Source organism: Leptopilina heterotoma, unplaced genomic scaffold (genome assembly GCF_015476425.1).
Source record: "Leptopilina heterotoma isolate Lh14 unplaced genomic scaffold, ASM1547642v1 Lhet_135, whole genome shotgun sequence".
NCBI classification, from domain to species: Eukaryota; Metazoa; Arthropoda; class Insecta; order Hymenoptera; family Figitidae; genus Leptopilina; species Leptopilina heterotoma.
In genome coordinates, this window is record NW_025110854.1 from 2,167,190 (window position 1) to 2,190,366 (window position 23,177).

A 23,177-nucleotide genomic window follows, 5' to 3' on the forward strand; every position below is an offset into this window, starting at 1 on the left:
GATATAAATTAGCAAATGCTTTGCAAGCGAGCAGCATTGCTTCTGGTTGCGACCGCGAACACACTCGCCATCGTTGCTTTTGTAAACACTCGAAGCTTTCTCAATAACGATGAGCCAAAAGAGATTTCAGCGATTTTAGTAATACTTCAAACGTTATTTGCACTCTTCAAAGGAAGATCTTTTACTATCCTTCTGTGTGCCACAATATTTACATTATACTTTTTTTCCCCTTTTTTTCGCGAAAAATATTTACATAATTTTAAAAGTGTGAAATTAAAGAATTTGTGTGAAACAAAAAAAAAATAAATTTATTAGACAACAAGCATTCTTGAGAATGAAATTAAAAACACTAACCCCACCCCCTTCTTTTTTTTAGAATTTAAACATTTGACCAAGATTTACTTTTACTTATACAATTTGTTCTTTTTGTTTAATTCGATTTGAATTTCGCGCCGTTATAATTCTGTAAATTTCCACCTAGACGGCGTGAAAACTCGCTCGCAAATGAGATCAAGTACAAGGGAGTACTGACAGAAATAAAAGAAAATAACTTTCGGAAGGAACCGACATATGTATATATGGGCGCTTTTCTTCTTTTTATAAAGAACCGAAATTAATAAATTGTGATTAACTCGATAACTAAAACCGACAAAATGAGTTCTTTTTTTGCGGACGTCCACATTTGTTCATATATTATTGATAAAATATTTAAATCCCAAGTTTTATTTTACATATTTGAGTGACGGTAAATAAATAAATATTTTCTTATACTCGTTAAGTTAGAATTTTCAAAATTTAACCAATTTACAAACAGACAAAAATTTTCATACGAAAATAGTTATTTTATCGCGATTAACAAATCTGATCCTATATTTTGATTTAACATCCGCTGATTAATTCAACAGTTTAGTAAAAAAAAATCACATAAATAAACATTTTCTCTGTAAGTGTGTATAATGAGATAAGAATCATAACTTAAACGAACTTAGAAATTGCAGAGGCGTTCAATATACCAATTTATGTGAAATATAGGATAATAGTGTGTATACACAAATGTTCTGAAGTATTCTCAAGACTTGTAAATGCATACATATAAGTCTATAATTAATAGTCTAATATCTAATCGTGGGAGTACTATACTCTCTATTGTTCCTGTGTATAAATGATTTTAGCGCATATCTACAGAAACAAATTATATTCATTAGAAATTTATAAAAACCGATTTTCTAGATTTTAATATTTTTTCAGCAATTTTACAAGAGAAATTTCTATCCCGGATCTTATTTGCTTATATGTGTATATAAACGTATTGATTATCGATGAGAAGCTGTAAATCCCTCTTTTCATACGTACTCGAGAGATGGTTATCAAAACATAATTTACTTGCATCATGGTATACACAAACAGGGAATTGAAATCGCAAGCATGTGCATAACTCCTAGTCAATGAAGCAATATGATGTTCAACATTAAAATTATTATGCAAACCAATCGGAAATTGGCTGTAGCCAATTTTAAACATTTTTTTACGATTCTTACTATTGTCATTAGCCCTAATTTCAATGCCAAGTTTTCGAATTTAATTATTGGACCGTATAGAAATTTGATTTCAAGCCAAGAAGAATTTTATTTGCCTTAGCAATTAGAAAAATAATAATAATTCATAGAATTACTAAGGAACGAAAAATTGAGAGAGTGAAATTCAAACTAGAGAGTCTCGACGAGACTAAGATTCTTATACCCCCTCCACTTAGGATCCTAAAGTTATCTCTGATGTTAATAGAGTTGAAGTCTGACATTCAAACACCTAAATGGAGGGAGTATAAAAATCAGTGACTCGTCAAGATTCGTTCAATTACAGGTCTTGATTTCCACTTCTAGTAAAAGTATTGACAGAATTTTTGTTTTGTGAATGTAGGAAATTTATTTTTCATGATTTTGAAATGATTCAATATTGTACACTGTAAAAACAAAGTCTTCCTTTAAGCCAGAAATTTGTCTTTTTTCAAGGTGTAAACGGAAGTAGACCATATTGGCTGAATGTCAGTAATGATTAGAAGTTTAACCCATTAAGGACGGGATGTACAAAATTTGTACACAATGTTTAAGGATATATTTCAATAATAAAATGCTACGAGAAAATCTTTTGAGTACACATTTCTTATGTGTCAAGAGTCCCTCTTTCGAATGGCGTGATCAAAAAAACTAAAAAATGTTAAATAAACAATTTATTTAACAATTTATAACAAAAAACACGATTTTTTAAGAATTTCAAATTGGTTTTTTAAATTTTTTTATAGCTTAACCCTTCAGCATATCTTCTACTGTTATAAATATCGCGTCAAAAATAGTCGGGCTACAAGATAAAACTATTTTGGGAATCAAATTTTTAAATGGCTGCCACAAAATGGCGACCAAAGTTACTTTTTTTAAACAATATTATAAACAAATGGAGGAAATTTTCAAAAATAGTTAACTTTGCTTGAAACTTGTCACTCGGGGGTTTTTGGGGTCGCTGATTACGAATATAACCTTATATTTTGAAAATTCAAAATGGCGGATCCAATATGGCGGACTTATTTTTAAAAATCATACAAATTCTCATGAAACTTCTTACTCGGGGGTTTTTGGGTTCGCTGGTTACGAATATAACCTTAGATTTCAAAAATTCAAAATAGCGGTTCCAATATGGCGGACGACAAATTTAAAAAACGATTGTATTCTCTTGAAACTTGTCACTCGGGGGTTTTTGGGGTCGCTGATGATGAATTTGACCTCATTTTTTTCAAAAATTCAAAATGGTGGATCCAATATGGCGTACGAAATTGAACTACACTACCGGTCAAAATTGAGAGACCACCCATTTTCAGACGAATGAAAATCGTATTAAAACATAAAATTTACTGAAACTAAAATTTTTTTTGTTTATTTTCTGAAAGTTGATAAAATTTTGGAAAGAACAAAATATTTTAGAAGTCGTTTGGCGAATAATTTATTTAAATATTTTTAAAAAAATCGTCATTTTCAATTTTTTATACAAATTTGAAGAACTTCTAAATATATTTTCTAAAATAGTTTTTAGTACAGAAAAAATGTTCTAAATTTTTTGAATTTTCTTGGTGCAAGTTTGACAGTCTACACTTTCTAAGAAAAAAATTACTCGTTAATGACTATAAGTGATTCTTATAGTGTAGCAAATTATCTTTAAAATAAGCCTAACATCATTAACAAGCGTTCATTAAAAATGGAGATTTTTTAAAAATATCTAAATAAAATAATGTCAAAATGACTTCAAAAAGATCTTGTTCTTTTTAAAATTATATCATCTTTCCAGAAAGAAAAAGAAATTTTTTTTAGATTTTCATATATTTTATGTTTTAAAATGTTTTTTAATCACCTGAAAATGGGTGGTCTCTCTATTTTGACAGGTAGTGTAATTTGGCGGGAAATTATAAATCAGTGAATTTTGAAAATACAATATACTATCTATATCCATTACATTAATTCATTATTTTTTAAGAACTAATCCAATTTAATTTCTTGATTATTTAATTAGTTCATAATTATTTATATTCGAATATAAAATAATTTGCGGGAATTTTCAAAGTGTACGTTTTAAATACATACTATATTGAATACATTAATTATGATAATATATTATTTATTAAAAGTAATTTAATTAATTTTCGAAAATATTTATTATATAAAAATCAAAATTAATTCATAATTATGAAAATATATATAATTTGACGAAATTTTTGAACGTATTTACTATGTCAGCAATGCAATCAATATTTTTGCAAACAGTGTTTTTCAGAATCACATGAAAAAAAAATAATTAAAGTAAGAATAGATTACAAATTTTCTAAATAATGTTTAAAAATATAAAAGGCAACAAAAATATTAAAACATTTTTAAAAATAAAAAAAAAGATTTTTTAAAAACGGTTTAACTCCACGCGGTGAGAATACAATCATTTAAAAAGTTTTTCGTACGCCATTTTGAATCCACCCTTTTCAAATTTTTGAAAAAACAAGGTCAAATTCATCATCAGCGACCCCAAAAACCCCCGAGTGACAAGTTTCAAGAGAATACAATCATTCTTTAAATTTGTCGTCCGCCATATTGAATCCGCCATTTTGAATTTTTGAAATCTAAGGTTATATTCGTAACCAGCGAACCCAAAAACCCCTGAGTAAGAAGTTTCATGAGAATTTGTATGATTTTTCAAAATAAGTCCGCCATATTGAATCCGCCATTTTGAATTTTTAAAATATAAGGTTATATTCGAAATCAGCGACCCCAAAAACCCCCAAGTGACAAGTTTCAAGAGAATGCAATCATTTTTTAAATTTACCGTCCGCCATATTGGATCCGCCATTTTGAATTTTTAAAAAATAAGGTCATATTCGTCATCAGCGACCCCAAAAACCCCCGAGTGACAAGTTTCAAGCAAAGTTAAATATTTTTGAAAATTTCCTCCATTTGTTTATAATATTGTTTAAAAAAAGTAACTTTGGTCGCCATTTTGTGGCAGCCATTTAAAAATTTAATTCCCAAAATAGTCCTATCTTGTAGCCCAACTATTTTTGACGCGATATTTATAAGAGTAGAAGATATGCTGAAGGGTTAAGCTATAAAAAAATTTAAAAAACCAATTTAAAATTCTTAAAAAATCGTGTTTTTTGTTATAAATTGTTAAATAAATTGTTTATTTAACATTTTTTAGTTTTTTTGAGCACGCCATTCGAAAGAGGAACTCTTTACACATAAGAAACGTGTACTCAAAAAATTTTCTCGTAGCATTTTATCATTGAAATATATCCTTAAACATTGTGTACAAATTTTGAACATCCCGTCTTTAATGGGTTAAAAAGAATACTCCCCAATTGATACAAGTGAGGTGTTAAATGAACTGAAATTCAACTGTAAGCTAGTAAGAAGGCTAAAATTCAGCCAAACCATCTAGCTAAATTTCAGCCTTCTTACAAGCTTACAGTTGAATTTCAGTTTATTTAACACCTTACTTGTATCAATTGGGGAGTCTTCCGTTTACACCTTGAAAAAAGACAAATTTCGAGCTTAAAGGCGGTGTCAAAGTCGATGCGATTTTTCCATTGAAGCTCAATGCAAAAATCCAATCGACTTTGACACCGCCTTAAAGAAAGACTTTGTTTTTACAGTGTATGTTCATATTCTTGAATTTTATTAAAATAAACATATGTCACATTTAATTTCTTATAACAAACAACAATTATTAAAACTATCAGTGGAAATTTCTCTCTTTAAGATAAAGAATTAAATGCTAATGCACACATATATTAGGTGAAATTAAGATTATAAACTGTTTATAAACTTGTTTATAATCGAATTAAAATATTAACATACTAATAAAACTAAACTTTCTGTCTAAGATTCACCAATTATAAATATAAATTATGGACTTATATATTATTAATAAAACACGAGTCAAAAGTAAACCGACAAACCGGCGACGCGACGCGCTATTCAGACTTTTCACGTTTGCAAATTGCGTCCCTTGTGACGTCACAATCAACTGTTTCAGCCTCGCCAGACTTACAGTCAGCTGTTAGCGTACCTTATTAGAAGTTAATTTCATCCAACTTTTTATTAATACCATTGGATCTGAAATTAAGTCCGGTGTATTACAAATAAATTACAAACTGAGTTTTATTTAAGTAAGAGTACAACTAACTTTAATTTTCAGTTAGTTTTTATGATTAAATAAAGTTGATAGCTTAAGATAAGTCAAAAATTAAAACTAGCCACCATTAAATTTAAGACTTTGTTTTTACTGTGTACTGATGCATCATAATGTAAACTGGTGTAATATGCAAAAGGTACTTACGATTGCTGGCCAAGCAACTGTATTAGCAGCGGCTGTAGTTCCCCGTAATGATTTTCCATTGATGCGAAGATGATGATTGTTGTTGGAATGGTTGTGGTGGTCGATAGCGATAAGGCTTGTGTGTCTTGGGTCAGGTCGTTCGGCCCAACAAACTTCTTTTTCTATGAGAAAAAATGAGAAGGATCCATTCCTGTGTGGTGTTAGCCATTCTCTCCTTTGCCATTCTACATCGTCATATTCCACTAAAACCTGTAAAACAAAAAATTTTCAGTTTAGAAAACTATTTACTCAGGGAAAAGTCAGGGATTTTTATTAAAAGTACTAGATAAAAAAATCGATAGATAAAAAATAGATAAAGTAAATTAAAGTTTTCTACGAAAACATTCAATTATTCAATAAATTATTTATTTTTGTATTTAATTGTTTGTAAAATAAAGAAATAAATAAATAATTGAATTCTCGTACAATTTTCTAATATTCAATAAAAAATGCATTTCAGTTATAAAATTTTAGATAATCATTGTTAAAAGCATTATACAGAGTAAATTTTTAGAAATAATTTAATTTTGAAAAGGTTTCAAATTAATATCTTTGAAAATCTAAATTTTTCATACTTTTAACTAATAATTCTGCAGAATTAATTTTTTTTAAAAAACTGAATTTTTTAAAAAATTATTTCATGTTTTTATTTTCTAATATATAATTAATTGAAGAATTTCTGAATAAACGAAATTTCGTGTCCAATTGAATTGTAAACAAATGGATTTGAAAATTATTAAAAAACTTTTTCAAAAATTATTAAAAATAATTGATTTAAAGAAAAATTTTAGTTAAAATTTCTAAAAAATAATTGAATTGAATTGATGAAAATAATTTTGAAGAAGTTACAGTAACAATATTCTTTTATAATATAAAATAATGATTTCATCTCTCGGTCATGTTTTATAATAATATTCTTAAAAGTTATTGGATTTTAAAAGGTTTCAATTTGAAATTATTGAAAATCTTACGTCTATTGTTACTCGCATGAATACAATAAAAACAAAAAATAAATACGATCTTTTGCCAATTACTCATCCCAAAGTGTAAAATCCAATAGTTAAGATAGCTGCCTTTAAAATCTATAGGATCAAAATCGAGATCGAAATTGAAAAATGGTTTAATATGCTACAAGAAAACAAAATAGCATCTAGTTTTTTAGCAACGAAAAATGAAAACTTATTAATGTTGTAATATATTACCGCAAGGTGCTGCCATCTTAAGTCGAGAGTAAAAGTATACGTGTGCGTGTGAAGCGAGCTAAAGAGTCAGTCTTTGTCGAGCATTGTAGTCGACTACCTCATTGTCTTTTTAATAAACTAAATTAATTATTATTTGTAATAAAAGTATCTTATTTATTGCCCCCGAGTTATCACAAATGTCTTTATAAAACAGCTCTCAGATATATCTGATGATAAATTGAAACAAGAACGGTATACAACAATAGTAGATTGTGCAACGAGTGGAGAACAAGGGCGATTTCTCGCGAGCTCGAAGTTTGCTGCGCAAGCGTAGCGCGCGCAGCAATCGAGCGAGCGAAAATCGCTGTTCTCCACAAGTTGCACATACTATTTTGTCCAACAACTGCAAAAAAATTTTTTTATGAATTATTATTCATAAATTTAAACTATTAATTTTTCAAAATTTTAAGTTGAATTTACTCTTTATTTATCGAAATAAAAATATTACAATGATGTTATAGCAATAACTGAGAGTGAAACAAAATCTAATTTTGAAAAAAATTTTGAAAAAAAATCTGAAAATTGAAAAAAAAATTTTGGAAAAAAATTTTTCAAAAATGAATGTCTTGAAAGTGTCCCCAAAGATCCCCAGAGTGTCCTCAAAATTCTGTTCCTAAAATGTTCTAATTCTAATATAAAATAAAAAATCGATTAATCAATTTCTCATTCCACCACCAGTGGGGAAATGACATGAGGCTGAAGTCCGCAACGTTTAAAAAAACGAAAAATTAAAAAAATTAAAAAAATTAAAGCTTTTCAACGCAAAAACGTTTTAATTGCTAAAAACATGCACAAAACAACTTTCAACCCCTTAACCCCTTCAGCACCCTTCGTTTATGGGGTAAAATGACCCAAAAAACGAAAAAAATTTATCAAAGTTACAGATGGTCTTACAGTTGTATTTTTTTTCAGAAATCACTTCTTTTAGACCCCACTAGACTGCAAAAAAAGTTTCGCCCTCCTAACCATTTCGGATCCCTTCGTTTATGGGGTAAAATGGTCGAAATGACTTCATTTCTCCACTAGCCAAACCACCAGTGGGGAAATGTACTACATTCCTCCATTGGTGCCTAGCGTACAATAGTTCTATTTCCACAAAGGCGTTGGACAAAAACTGTTTACAACCATGTTATTCAGTGCACGGATAAAAGATTTCAACTCTTGACAAAGTCGTTCTATTAAAAAATTTCCGGGTTTCTTGAGTTATGAATTTTCCAACCGAGTGAATCTTGTATCAATGACACCAATTACTTCCGCTAGAAAAAGAAATATGTTCCGCAACAATATTCGAGCAAAAGAAAACTTTATAAATCGAAATGTTTCCTTAAATTACTATTAATTATTACCTTAGCAGCCACCAATAAAAAAGGGAAATAATCTTTTTCCAAAATCGAAAATTCCTGTCTTACTTTTATTGACAAAATAGTAGCTTCAAAACCTATGTATAATACCACAGTACCATAGAAATATACATTTGCGGTTATTAGAAGGTATAAATTACGACGCAAGAGCGTGTTTGTCAGTGATTAAAATTGCTCTTGATGTATATGAATAAGTATGAAGAATATAATTGTGATTATATTATGCATTATTCATATAACTGTCGACTACCGGGGGGGTGTGGGTCGTTTCTCACGCTCAGTTTATTTGACGCTCTCGTTAACATGTCGAATTCAACGCGAAAGCACGAGCGACCTATACACTCGAGAGTCGCTAATTGAAGGTCGACCAGACTTGTCGGTTCAATGAATGCGGGACTTCAGCCTTTTCCACTCCCCATGTATTCTCTCAATAAAAACGTAAATTAGTTTTCCTTTATTCGAATCGCAAAAAAAAATGAATATTTACATTTTTATTTTTACACAGATTTCAATTCATTTCCATCACTTCAATAAAACATGGATAATTTCAAAATTCCGTTCACTTTTGAAAAACATTTAATATATTTATGATGCTGAAATTATTAGCAGTCCGAATCAATTATTAATTGGTTGAAAAATTGTTTCACAGCTAAGCTAACAAATTTCATGTACCAAAAATGATGAAATACACGATTATTGTGAGATTTGTATATGTTTTCTATTGAATTAACAAAATTTGAGACATTACAAGAATTTTGCGGTTTTAGTATTATCGAACAGTATTAACTATCCTTTTTGCTTTTGCAATTGCGCTGATAACCTTTTGCTCGAATTTCACACACGTAATAGTAGTTAAAGTGAGTGCACGTGACCATCTGTCGTCATATCGCGTCATCGACAATGAACCGTGCATGTATGTCACTCCCGTTTCTGCAGTATCAGGCAGATTGTTGGATCGGATACAACATAGACATATACATACAAACATACATCAACAAGTATCCGCTTACACAAGTTTCATTTTATATTATAGAGCCACATATCCATGGAAATGTGCTTTCCTCTGTATCTAATGTTGATACTACTTGAGCATTATCCTAGTTATTCTCTGTACATTTTGTAGCATACGGACAGATACATACTTCGCGATTCGACAATGATGACAAAAATAAATGCTAATTTATAATATCATATTACCAAATTGCAATTAGTCAACATTATGTATATAGCGCATAAATTATAAAACGTGGATTTTATCTGGTGAACCATATCCGTTGTTTTAAAATTCCGTAAAAAGCAGAAGCGAGCTTATAAATGATGTTTGGAAGTGCCGATTGTTTAATTGGAAGTTCAATTATTGTTGGCCTGTTAATTTTGCCATTTGAGGTAAAAATTGAATTTTAAAAACTTATGTATGAAGGAGTTTACACCGAGAGGCATATATTTATACTCGTGCGCGCATAAACAGATATTCCTCCAGGAGAATAGGCTGTGTAGTGTAGGCTGTATAGTGAAAGACTTTGCCTTGACCACGTGTTTGCGCAGGCGCGAGTATATTCTCGTGGAGGAATATCCGCTTATCCCAGTAAACAGAAACTAATTGAAATAAATTAAAAAGAATTCACAAAGAGTTTCAGTTAATCCCGCTTTGTGACAAATACGAATTGGAGCTATGTTGCAATTTTCCTGAATTCGTCAAACTGTATTGAACTTCCAAACCTTCTATTCATACTAATTCAATGGACAAGTTTTGGGACCTTTAATTTTTTTTAATTCGTCAGTACGAATTCAATGCATGCCTTGGTCATTTCTTACGAATGCGAATTCGTTTGCACAACTTCAGGCAAATTGAATCGAATTCAGTCGAATATACAAAGAGCTTGAATGAATCCCGCTTTCTACCAAAAATCTTAATTCATTTCAATCCATTTGAATTAGTTTTTTTTACTGGGATACTCAGTGTAAACTCCTTTTATGTCGGGTTACAAGACTAAAATTATGACAAATTTTGTCTCTTGGTACTATTTTTAGTAAAATTAGCATCAATATAGGCACTTTGAAAAATTTGTATCATTCTCTGACATTTATTTTATATTTTATTTATTTATTTTATATTTATTATATATAGAAAATATTTACTGCTTTGATTCAAAAATATTATTTGTTTGAAAAATTTTATGTTTAATTCAAACATATTTTCAGTTTTGATTTAAACAAAAATTATGTTTAAAAATTTTATGTTTAATTCAAACTTAAAAGTTGATTATAAATAATTTAAAATCAACCATAACTTATGTTTGAATTAAATATATAGTATTTCTTTAAATGAACCAAAAAATATGTTTCAATTAAACTTAAATATGTTTGACTGTATAGCAAAGATATTTTATGTTTTATTTAAACAAAATATGTTTGAACCAAATAAATCATTTCCTCAGAGTGTATTGTTGTTTAATTGTGCCAAACGTTTAATTATCAGCCTCGAGGAACTATTTGATATTTTGATTATTTTTCACAAACCACTAGTAAAATTTAAGGGGGAGGAGAGTAAGGTTAATTTGATGAAAGAGATGCATATTTTAAAAAATTTATTTAGCGATGCACAGAGGAGTTAATTTATTTTATTAATTTTCTTATATAATACAGCAACATTGCACAATATTTTCCAAATTTCTTTAAAAAACCAGTAGCTAATTTGTTATTGTAAAATTAGTAATTTAAAAAAAAGAAAAAGCTCCCAGGGATACCTGAGGAATTATGTGAAGAAGTACTGTATCAAATTTCAGAATGATTGGTCCAGGTAGATTTGGAGTTATGACGTACACGAACTTCAAAAACAACAATATAAGTTTCAGGAAAACGCTTCAACCTTTAATGATCAGATGCTCAGGAATCGCTCTTTCAAATGGTGTATCCAAAAATATTGCAAATTTAAAAATAAACAAATTACAGATGATTATTTAATAAAGAACATGAATCCTGAAGCCGGATCAATGAACTCTCAAATAGTCATAACTCTGTCAATTTTGCTCCGATTAATTTGAAATTTTAACACAATATTCTGGAAATATTATGCATTCTGTTAAAAAAATTTTTTTTTAATTAGAAAATAAATTAAATACCTTACCTCCCTCTTAACTGTACTAATAAAGTAATAACTATAACAACTAGGTGATAAATATAAACAGATTAAAAAAATACAGAAGAATATATAGAGATATAAAAATCCTACTTCCGGAAGATGGAAACAACAATTTGAATACAAGCAAACTTTATTAACGATGAAATGCATTCCAAAATAGGCAATAAACAATTTACATAAAGCAATAAAAACAAATAATTTATCAAGCAATTTTTCCCTTCCCCTAAAACAAACGACAGGCATAAAAATAAATCGATCAATCAGCATTGAACTTTGACGGTTGCTATACATATGCTTGAATAAGCACGGAGTAATGACCTCTGTCAATACCGTCACCCAGGAGGGTCGAGGCAAATCTGGGTTTTCAGGAATTCAACACCGGGGTGGCAAGTTGAAGGAAATAACACCAGATGTCGACGTCTCTCGGAGAGTAAAAGCATGATGGCCGCCGACACTAGGCTCCTCCCTATTGAGCAAGCACTAACTCCGCCTCGCAACCATTTCCATGGCAACCGTTTCTCTATCAGCCATGTTGCCTTTCCAACCTACCTCAACCTACCGCAACAACCTTCTCCTTCTCATTGCGGGAACACACTACTCTAACCATTATATATACACACTGCCGTCCCTTTATAATGTCTACACCCACGATACATGTGCCGCATGCACTGCTCGTTGCGTTGTTTCGTTGTGACATATACACGGATTGTATACATTTCTCCTACTCTCACTGCTCCTGTCAATCATTGCTGATTAATTTTTTCAAGAATGGAAGTTAACATAAAAAGTAGATGATCAACGCTCACTGGTCCTTTTCAATCATTGCTGATTAATTTTGAAGAAAGGATTTTGATAACAAACTTTTGTTTTGATACTTTTCTGTTGTGGATTATCGTGCTGTGTCAACAAGAAACTAATTTTATCACTGGTTCTGTATTTATTGTTTTTTCAGTTCTGAATTAATGCTGCTGTATCCTATCCGGAAATACAATATAGAACAGGGTCTCTAATTAGTGTCATTTAGTAACACAACATAAAAATACCGGTTCTTCTACTTCGACAGAACATTTTCTGCAGCAATAAAAAAACGATTTTGACATGTAATATCTTTGCTAATTTACAGTGACCAAGAACCAAACTTGTCACTAATTTAGATTACTGGAGTAAACAACTGCTATTTCCTTTTTGGTTTGCAAAAATAAAAACACTATTAACGATAATCTATCAATAAATAGTATTTACCTATCTAATAAATAGTATTTAAAATGAGCATAAGTTTTGAACGTTCAAGTGAACAAACTTTGTTGAAAATATAAATATTTGTAAAAACTTACTGCTTGTTACATATAAAAAACAAATTAAAAAATTTAGAATCTTTATAATTTATTTTTTTAAAACATGACGCAATATTATTGCAATAAAATTTAAATTTAAGGAAGAAATAAATAAATTGAGTTTATTTGAAAGTTCAAAACTTTAAGAGCATGACAGAAGCTATAGTAGTGGAAAACAATTTTCAAAACAACACTGCTAACGTTAATCTATCAGTAAAGAATATTTATTGATAGTCAATACAGGACAAACTATGAAATTATGATTCTAATACTGTGCTAATAACTTATATCCGGAAGTAAAATATACATCAAAGACCCGAATTAATATTTGTTGTATACTTCTTAAAAGTATAATTTTTGAATACATTATTAAACAAAATATTCTTCGTTAATCAACGTTGTGGACATCAACTTAGTTAATATTTAGAAACCCAATTTAGGAGTATCAGCTTTTTTTAGTTACACAGCAAATATATACACTGTAAAAATTTTTCGAAATTTTTCTTACTGAAAAGTTAAAAATATTTCGAAAAACGTTGAGAAAATGATTTTGGTATACAAAGTTCGACATTTTTCAAAAAGTATAGAATAAATTCGAAACTTTTTCGAAATTTTTCGAAAAGTGAGTAAGATTAAGTAAATTTCGTAAAAAGTTCGAAATTTTTCTTACTGATTTCGAATTTTTTCTTTACTAGTTATGAAGTATTGCAAAATGTTTTAGAAAATTTTCTAATTTTGTTACAAATTACAATATTTCTAAAAACTTTAAGATATTTTTCTACCCATGTACAACAAAATTTCTAATAATATTCATAAATTTTTCTTAAAAATGTAGAACTTTAAATATCGTATAGTTATTTATTTATTAAGAACAAATTCTGTATTTTTTAATATAGTAAAAATTAATAATTAATGACACTACAGTTTAAAAGATATTTGAATTTAAACATATAACAACTTTATATTAATGGATTATATAGTCCTCCCTTGTTATTAAGTGTTTGTAAAACAATCTATTTTTTTATTAATAACAAATCATTTTCATCATAAATTTTATTTGAAAATGCTGACCATCAAAAATTCAGAAATATTTTTATAAATATAATTCAACATTTTATCATAATTTTAGTCTATTTATAAATAATTATTATTTTACAAATAATTAAAATAAACAGTTTTATTTATTATTATAACAAGAAAAATTTTTTCCTGCAAGCAAAGTTGTGAATTTTTAAAGTATTTCATAGTTTCTAAAGGTTTGTCACATCTGGTTTGCCATCGGTTGACCATCTCTAAGGGTTCCTTATTGTAAACGGGTCTATTTTATAAGTTTTCGGTTCTAGTTTTTTCTTATAGATTCATTTAGAAAGAAAATTTGAAGTATTCGTGAGTTTCAAATATTGACTGTAAAATCTTCTTCCAAAAGACTTTCGAGCGTCAGTTGCTCTTTAGCATTTGTCAGAAATACACTAAAATCGCGCGTGACAAAATTATTTTAAAGTTAGTATTTCGTTGTGAATTAATTTTTTTGTAAGGTATAGTTCTGAAATGTTGTGGTGAAGTGAATATTTTTAAGTAAACATTTTTTTGTTGTGAAGTGAATTGTTTAAAGTTATTTTTGTGTGATAAAGAAGTGATGTATTTTAAATTTATGTTGTGTGAAAATTATTAAATTAATTTATTCAACGAAATAAAAAAATTATGTGAAATAATTGTAATTTAATTGTAATAATTACCATACTTATTTATAAGTAAAATTGTTAATTTATAATAAAAGAAAAACTTTATAAATGTATACTTATATTAAATCGTTTTATCTCTATTTTGCACCCATTTATAATTTTTATGCTTATTGGAACAGCATTAATTAAATAACTGCAGTTAATATTAGTGAACAAATAATACCAAATGAAATTAAAAAACATCCTTACTATTTGTAGAGCAAAAAATCTTTATTAGCTTTGCAATTTTTCTAAATTTTTAGTTAGAAAAATATCCGAAAATTTTACTAAATATATCGGAACACGTTGCTATAAATATCGAACAAAGTTTCGAAATTTATCGAAATATTTTGTTCGAAAAAAATCGAATAGGTTGTAGAAATTTTTCTTAACGTTTGGTTAGAAAAAAGTCGAAAGGAGTTTCGAAATTTATCTAAAAACGTTGCTAGAAAATTCGAACTGAGTTTCGAAATTTTTCTTACCACTCTGTTCGGAAAAATTCGAAACAAATTTCGAAATTTTTCGACATTATTGTTTCGAAAAATTTCTAACCTTTGCGAAATAAAACTGGCGAACAGTTTTTCGAAAAATTTCGAAAAAAATTTTTACAGTGTAGTCTGCAGCATTAAAAATATATAATTTCGACATCTTAATGTCATTGCCGATTTAGTGACCAAGGAATTCTTTAAATTTCTACTATTTTTCAATGTTTTAAGCAAAAGTTGTCTGAACATTGCATGAAAATTTAAAATTTCTCAAATATATTTTTAATTTCTTAAACTTTTATGCAATGTTGAGTCAAAACTTGCGTCAAACATTGAATACCAGTGGACATTTACAAAAAAATGCACGCCATTAAATAGGATCTCTGGTGCAAACGATTAATATTTTGTTCTTTTTTCCGTTTGTAATAATTTTTATTAAATTTTTAGTAAAAACCTAATTCCAAGTAAATAAGAATTGTAATACATAAAGAAATTTTAATCGAGACAGAAACCAGATTAGGGCGACAAGTTGTTCCTAAAGTTGTGAACGTTCAAATGAAAAAAAATTCTTTATTTATTCTCTGAATAAAAATTTTACTGCAATAATGTGGTGACACATATTAAAAAAATGAATTATGAAAGATTCTAAATGTTTAATTTTGCTTTTGCTTCTTACAATCAGTAATTTTTGAAAATATTTATATTGGTAACAAATTTCGTCCATTTGAATGTTTAGAATTTGTGAATCATACGACATGACGAAGTCTGATTTCAATTCTAGAACATTCGGGTCAATAGTTATTTCAACCAGATTCGAACATGGTCGACGAATTTTGAACACTGAAGAACATTTTTACAATACTGAACCAATCTTCTTCTTTACAAACCTGAAGAACGTAACAGAGTTTGGCTATAATAAAAATGTATAAAATTCGAATTCAAAAATTAAAAATGTCAAATATTGCGCGAAGCAATATTCGACCATTTGAACATTTAAGGGTTCATACCACTTTGTCATCTTCAAAAAAGCAAAAAAATTTTTATTATGGATTTCGAAAGTAAAATATATCAAAAATGTGGTGTAAAATTTTTAGAAAGATCCCAGCACTCAAAATATATTTTTTACTAGAATTATTTAAAAATATTAATTTTTACTATTTTTTTAAACCGAAAAACTGCCAAAAAAACTTTAATTTTCGAAAAAAAAATTTAAATTGCCGCCATTTTGTTATTTTTGCATAAAAATTAAAAATTCTAGTTCGGGCGATAGGCACAGTCCTACTGAAGATGAATCAATTTGAATTTTGTGTTTTAGATTTTTCTAACCTGAGAAATCAATCCCGCAGCTGGCATCGGTATTTTTAGCAGGTCTAAAATTATTGTTAAATTTTAAATAAACAAATAATATTTTTTAAATAAAATAAGGTTTTTTATAAAGTTAAAGAGTGTATTTATTGAACTAAAAAAAATGCAGATTAATATAATCCATAGGAATCGTAAAAAAAATTCTAGAAAATAGCTTCATTTTCAAGCGTGTAAAGTGGTATGAACCCTTAAAGCTTTATAGGAAAATTTAAAGAAAATTATTTTTTTCTAAGAATAATTTTTGGTGTTTCGTCTACTTTTTTTAGTATATCGAAAGGTTACAACCTCTAGATATACTATCATAAAAAAAGTTCAAGAATTTTTCCATACTCAATCTGTTAGGAACAAATTTTCCCCATGCGTAGTCGGTACAAGCAGCAACTTTACGACGCAAAATAAACTCGTCAACATTTTTATGCGCATATTCATAAAAATATGATACATACGGGTTGAAAGATAAAAAAGCATAAGTATACACATGTCTCAATATTTATTTATCACCGCCTCTATAAATATGGAATTATAATCTAAGATTGCGTGTTCAAAAAAAAATTTGTTTCTAATTTTCAGTTTTAAAAGATGAAAACAAAAATTCTTTAATTATTACATTTAAGTCTCCTAAAGTTTACAATTCTTTTGATTAGGTCAAGAAAAAATGGGACAAATTAACAGACTGATAATAGAAGAAAAATTTCAGTAATAAATAATAATTCCTTCTGGAAAAGTGATTTATAATAATGTACTTATTTATTAATAGAAAATAAAGTTTTCTTGGAAGAAAAAAGTAATTGCTTTTGTTAATAATAAATGTACTTTTAAGTGAGTTCTAGTTGGTAGGTTCTTCTTTCCTGATAATGTAGATGTAATATACATGCATGTACGAGCAACTATTGAAGGGTACGTGGCGCTGTGATCGTTCTACCCTCATGTACATATAGTAGAACATTGAGCAACGTTCAAGGCGTTACCATCTGCGGATAACCCCGAAGATGAGTCAAAGGACTCGAGAAATGTGGGGGTTGGAAGGATATTGAACTTTTGGTCGCCAGCGGCTTTAATGCATTCATTGCTTTCGCTTTCCGTACATTAACCTCTCCTACTGGTTCTAATAATATCCTAAGCAATCACACAAGTTTTTTTCACATTCTGAAAAAAATCCCAAAGTCTGCTTAATTTTGCTTTACAACTATTTTTCACTTTTACACCTCTTGTAACCTATTAACGAGATTTTAGTTTGTACCTGAAACCGGACCTCTTAAAAGTAGGTAATTAGCAAGTAGAAATTAAAAAAGATAATTACAAACGAAAAATACTGATTCAGAAAAATATTAAACATCTTGAGAAGAAAATATACTGCAAATATAAATACTATCATCACTTATCGCGCAATAAATCATTTTCATCTTCTACGAAGATCATCGACACGGCAAGTAAAAATTTGCAAAGAAGAAATCAACAAAAGGATTCTCGTCCTTGTCCGCCTTACGTTGGATTATTGCTGCTGTAATTACAATGAAGCAACATTATTCTTGTGCCAATTATCACACGAGGCAATGAAAACATTTCAAGGACTATATGAAATCGAGAGATGAAGCTGTTTAATTTTCCCTCGAGGTCTCTCCTGACGCATTAAAGACTTTGATTTGCAATAAAAGGTATTTTAGCGTATATACCTGTATACATAAGTTTGTTTCAACAAACAATAAATAGAATAGGGTAAGACAATATATTTCTAAAATTATCAGTAAAAGCGCAATGTCAATAAAAGAGAAAAGTATATTATAATCTTTAGAAAGTATCTGCGCGTTAAAAGCTTTTAATATAATGTACGTACACAATTCTTTATACTAAAATGTGTAAGCATAAAGTACATATAAAATTACTACATATATATATGGTACTCATATAGATTTCTGATTTCAAATTTTTGATTCCGATTGCACTTTTTGTTATTTTTACCGTTTTAGACTAAATTTAAATACACTGTAAAAAAAGGGAGATAAATTTTAACTCCCCAGGGGACTCTATAAAAGTTGCACCCATTTAGAAGTTAAAACGAAGGGAGTTGGATACTGGGAGTTGAAATTCACACAGTAAAAATAAGAAGTTATTAAATTAACTCCCATTTGGAGTTGATTTTTAACTCGAAAAATTTCACTCACAACTCCAGTGACCGTCAACTCCCTATATTTTTTATACAGTGTAATCAGTCGAAAATACATGTTATTAAATTAAATAATAAATAAATATTATTTAATTATTAGGGGAGACTGGGGCGAAAGGTTAAACTGTGAAAACAATTAAAATTCCTACTTTTGAAAATTTTTTCGTAAAAGAAAATATCAACTTTTAAGTATATTTTTTGAATTTATTCTCATCGCGATTTTTTTAGGTCCTTATTTGGGTCCCCTGAAGAGATACCCTAAAGGTATTTGCTAAATATCTCTAGTCAGATTTTTTATATTTGTTGTTAAAGCCAAAAATGCACCCTGAGGCGAAATGTTAAATGTGTTTTTACATGTTGTTAAAAATGTTTTTTACATTTTTCGTTTTTTTTGGGTTTATTTGTTTAAAAATGATTTATTTGACATTAGGCAAGTACTCTATCAAAAAACAAGACCGTTCACGTGAAATAAACAAAAAAAATTTTTTTTTTTTACATTTCAATTTATTAACTTTATAACTATTCTAAAGCTTTTGTTAAATATAAACACATCTTTTATTAATTGTTACTAATTTTTTATTGAAAGTCGTAGAGGACAAGTTGCCCTACAATATTGATATATAAATATTTGCATCTAAGCGGATTATATTGTCTAAAAAAATCATTTATGCAAAATTTAACCTTTCGCCCCAGTCTCCCCTATTTAAAGGCGACAAATTTATATATCTAGGTATTTCAAAACACACTATGGCTAACAAGAAATGTCCTTTTCTACTTAAAAAATAAAATTTACAAGAGCAGACAGTTTTATCTACTTTGGCTTGCTAAAAACTACTTTTTCTACTAGGGTGATTTTTCAGAAAATGATCACTTTGGATAATACTATTAAAAAAAATTTATATGAAATTTTCCGTACAAATCTCATTATTTAGTATTAAAGTACATTTTTTTAAAATAAAATTTTCTTTAAAACCAGTGACCCAAACTTTGTCTTCCAAAATTTACTTCTAAATTATATTTAACAAAATTGATATGTGTCACTCATAAGATATTATCCACTTTAAAAATAAATCTTAATAGCTACACTCTAAATAAAATGTTGCTATAAAAATTCTTTTTTGTATCTGGCAAAAAAACATCCCCTCAAAATGATAACTCGGCTCATATTTTATAAAAAATAAATTTTGCCTAATGGAAATATTTTAATATATATAACGTGCATTTAGATTAAAAAGTGGGTAAAAAATAATGAAATTCTCAAGAGCAATAAAAAAAGAAAAAGAAAATGAAAGAAATAAATAATGTATAAAACAAGATTTATATAAACGAAAAGTATAAACGAAACGAGTAGAGTTTCAGGCACAATGTCCAGGAGGTACATTCCATGAGGTCGTCGTTTTATTATCATGTCTCGGTGACAGTTATACCTTGACATGAAGAAGATATAAGAGCGAAAGAGATAGGACAAAGAGTCTTATATAGCGGAACACCGTTACTATGCCCCGAATCCCCCAGTGTGTCATTAGTTTTCTTTTTATCCATTCTTGCGTGCTAGTTTTATATACATCGCAAACTATTTATTCAGTCAGCAGCGGAAAAGGGGGAAAAGAAAAGAAATTTTAGAATCAACTGAAAAAATTCGAATATTAAAATTAGAAAATTCTAGTAAACAGTTTTTAGTTCTTTTTGTTTGTAGTTTACATTTTTTCTTTACTTTTTACTGCTTTATTAAAAGTCGATAAAACAGTTTGACTAATTTATTTAGTTAATCAGATAATTAGCAATTAGTAAAATTTATTCTACAAAAAAATTAGTAAACATTTATTAATAATTAGTCTCATCTTATTTTTATAAATTTTAGACTGGATTTTGAACAGGAAAAGACCACGTGTACATATACAAGTTCTTTTGTTTAAATGTGAAAAATAGTGTTAATAAAAAATAAGAAAATACGTATAGGTATGTCTTTATTTTTCATACAGAATAACATGTTTTTTTTTACCGATAAATTAACAGCTTGAAGTTAGTCAGGTTGCATGATTTGAAATTAATTCAGCCAGGAGATTTTTTGGTTAAATAAAAGTTTTTGAAATTTGCTTCACACGATTTCTTGATGAATAATTTTGATTTTTTCGACCATCACAAAGTGGAATATTTTTTTCTAATCAATTTTTTAGTCTGAATTCTCCATTTTATAATCGAGACTGTTGTTTTAATTATTTACATAATATTAAAATTTCTCTACTTATTTATTATTCAATATTTTTTAATTATTATCATTTATTTTTTCCAGAAAAACATACAATATCGTTTTTGGGACACGAAATACACACTGGGTCTGGGAAAATGATCTTTTCAAAGCTATTTACATATTCTAAACTATTCATACCTAATCAATTTACGAAAAATATTTAAACATTCTCTAAACATTAAAAAGGTGGCTTCATTTAACAAACGTTTAATTAAAAATATTAAAAGACAAACTATATTTGCCAAAAAAGGAAGAAATTTGTTTTTGTTTTCTTTTACTCGATATGAATAACTGATATATAGAAAATATTTCCTAGTCACGAAAGCGTGAAAAACTCTTTATTCCTACAAATTGTCAATATTTTTTTTCTCTTGCAAATTCTTTTTTTTCTAAAAAATAATAATTTCCTAGAAAAAAAAACACCATTCCGAGAGTCTGAAAAAACGCAACATAAATTATTACGATGTGCCATATAAACTTGTTCACATAATGCAAAGCTCGAATCCATGTATGCAAAGAGCGAGAGAGAAAAAATCGGGAGAGGATAAGAGAGAGAGAGAAAAGTATACTGTCTTAAAAGTAGCGAAACACATTTTCCCTGAGAAAAAAAGGTGAGTGGATGAAAGAGAAAAAAAGAAAAGTGAGGCTGGCACACGTTTCTCGACAAAAGCCTTCAGCTCTCTTCTATATTTCCACTTTCTCGTTTGGTATATACTCGCGCCAGGCTTTTTATGCGAAACTCGGCAGTTACTATGGGCTTCTGTTGCATTTTCTTGAAAATAGGCCGCGAGAAGTGAAGAGAAGAGAAGCGAGTGAAGTGCCACGTTAAAAAAGTAGAAGGAGAAGAAGAAGAGAAGGAAAAGCGGGTGGGTACCACTAACACACTATTGTTTCTCGATAATTATACACATGCGCGTGTATACGTGTACAAAATTGTATACAAGTGGTGACAAATGTAAGGGGAAAAATAATTATATAATAATTATTAATTAAGAAAGCTACATATTTATTTTAGCTAACACAAGCAATTTAATCTTATCACGTAAAGATTTTGACATATACTCGAAAATATCAAAAAATTTGACCCCACAAATTTTTATGTTTGTCTTACCATGTCTGCTTTATACCCAATGGGAAATGCCAGTGTAGTGCCGATGTTCACCACTGGCTTAGTACTCAGACGATTGTTCGGCGTAGTCTAGCCGAGCCTCGACAATTAGTGCTGGCGCAGTACAGAATTTTTGTTTCGCCAAAGCTTGGACAAGCCTCGGCGGGAAGTGCTGGCTGAGTATAGAAAAATTGTTCACGACGCTCTTTGCCAACATTGCTTTTTTGACATAAACTTGAAAAAAATTATAAAAAAAGTTTATGAATGTTTATAAATATAAATTTATTAAAAAAAATTAATATTTCACTTTTCAGTTGTTCATTTTTTATTTTTATTAAATTTAATAATAACAATTTAACATAATTGTCTAATTTTGTAAATAATAAATTATTTAAACAAATTAAAATTATAAACAAAATTAAACTTTAATCTCAATAATAATTTGGTTCCTATTAAAATACTATTATACTTCTTACTATGAATAAAAAATTATTAAAAAATTACCACGTAATTTAAGAATTACGTAAAATGTTAAATGCAATAAGTAAAGTAATTTAATTTAATTATTAAAAATTTAGTTTAATTTATTTTATTTCAATTTATTATTTCTAACGTATCCCTATTTTTTTCTCATCTTTGACTCAATAATTGCATGTCTGAATGATACTGAGATATTAATACTTTACTGTACACATGTGTCGTTAGCATAGTGGTTAGAGCGTTAGTCTGTTAGTCCGTAGGTCGTAGGTTCGATTCCCCTCGTCAGCAATTTGGTTTATTTTCATAGGTTTGCGATATTTCTAGATTCCAATCGTTAGGTACTAAAATATGAAAATCTAATGCACACTTACTGTAATTGTTTATTATTTAATTTTTAAATATTATAAACAATTTTTTTCTACTTCATTTACTATATCCATTGTTAGTCTCCATCTTTAATACAATTTCTTTAAGAAGAGAAATATTTTATGAATAATAACTATTTATTAATATTATTTACCATTTTGTTGTTAAATTGTTTATAATTATGAATTTACGACTAATTAATAACAATACGGCATTTATTGCGGCAATATTCTCAGCCAGCACTGGTCCAGT

The 23,177-nt window shown here is 28.5% G+C and overlaps 1 protein-coding gene across 3 annotated transcripts in view; it reads right to left on the reverse strand.

Annotated features, from left to right (window-relative positions):
- Positions 1 to 23,177, reverse strand: part of LOC122497717 (probable JmjC domain-containing histone demethylation protein 2C) — a 550,088-nt gene that overhangs the window by 377,799 nt on the left and 149,112 nt on the right. For all 3 annotated transcript variants that reach the window (XM_043604996.1, XM_043604995.1, XM_043604994.1), the window contains exon 2: positions 5,869 to 6,117. In XM_043604996.1, the coding sequence (XP_043460931.1) occupies positions 5,869 to 6,117 (249 nt within the window). The remainder of the gene's footprint in view (positions 1 to 5,868; positions 6,118 to 23,177) is intronic.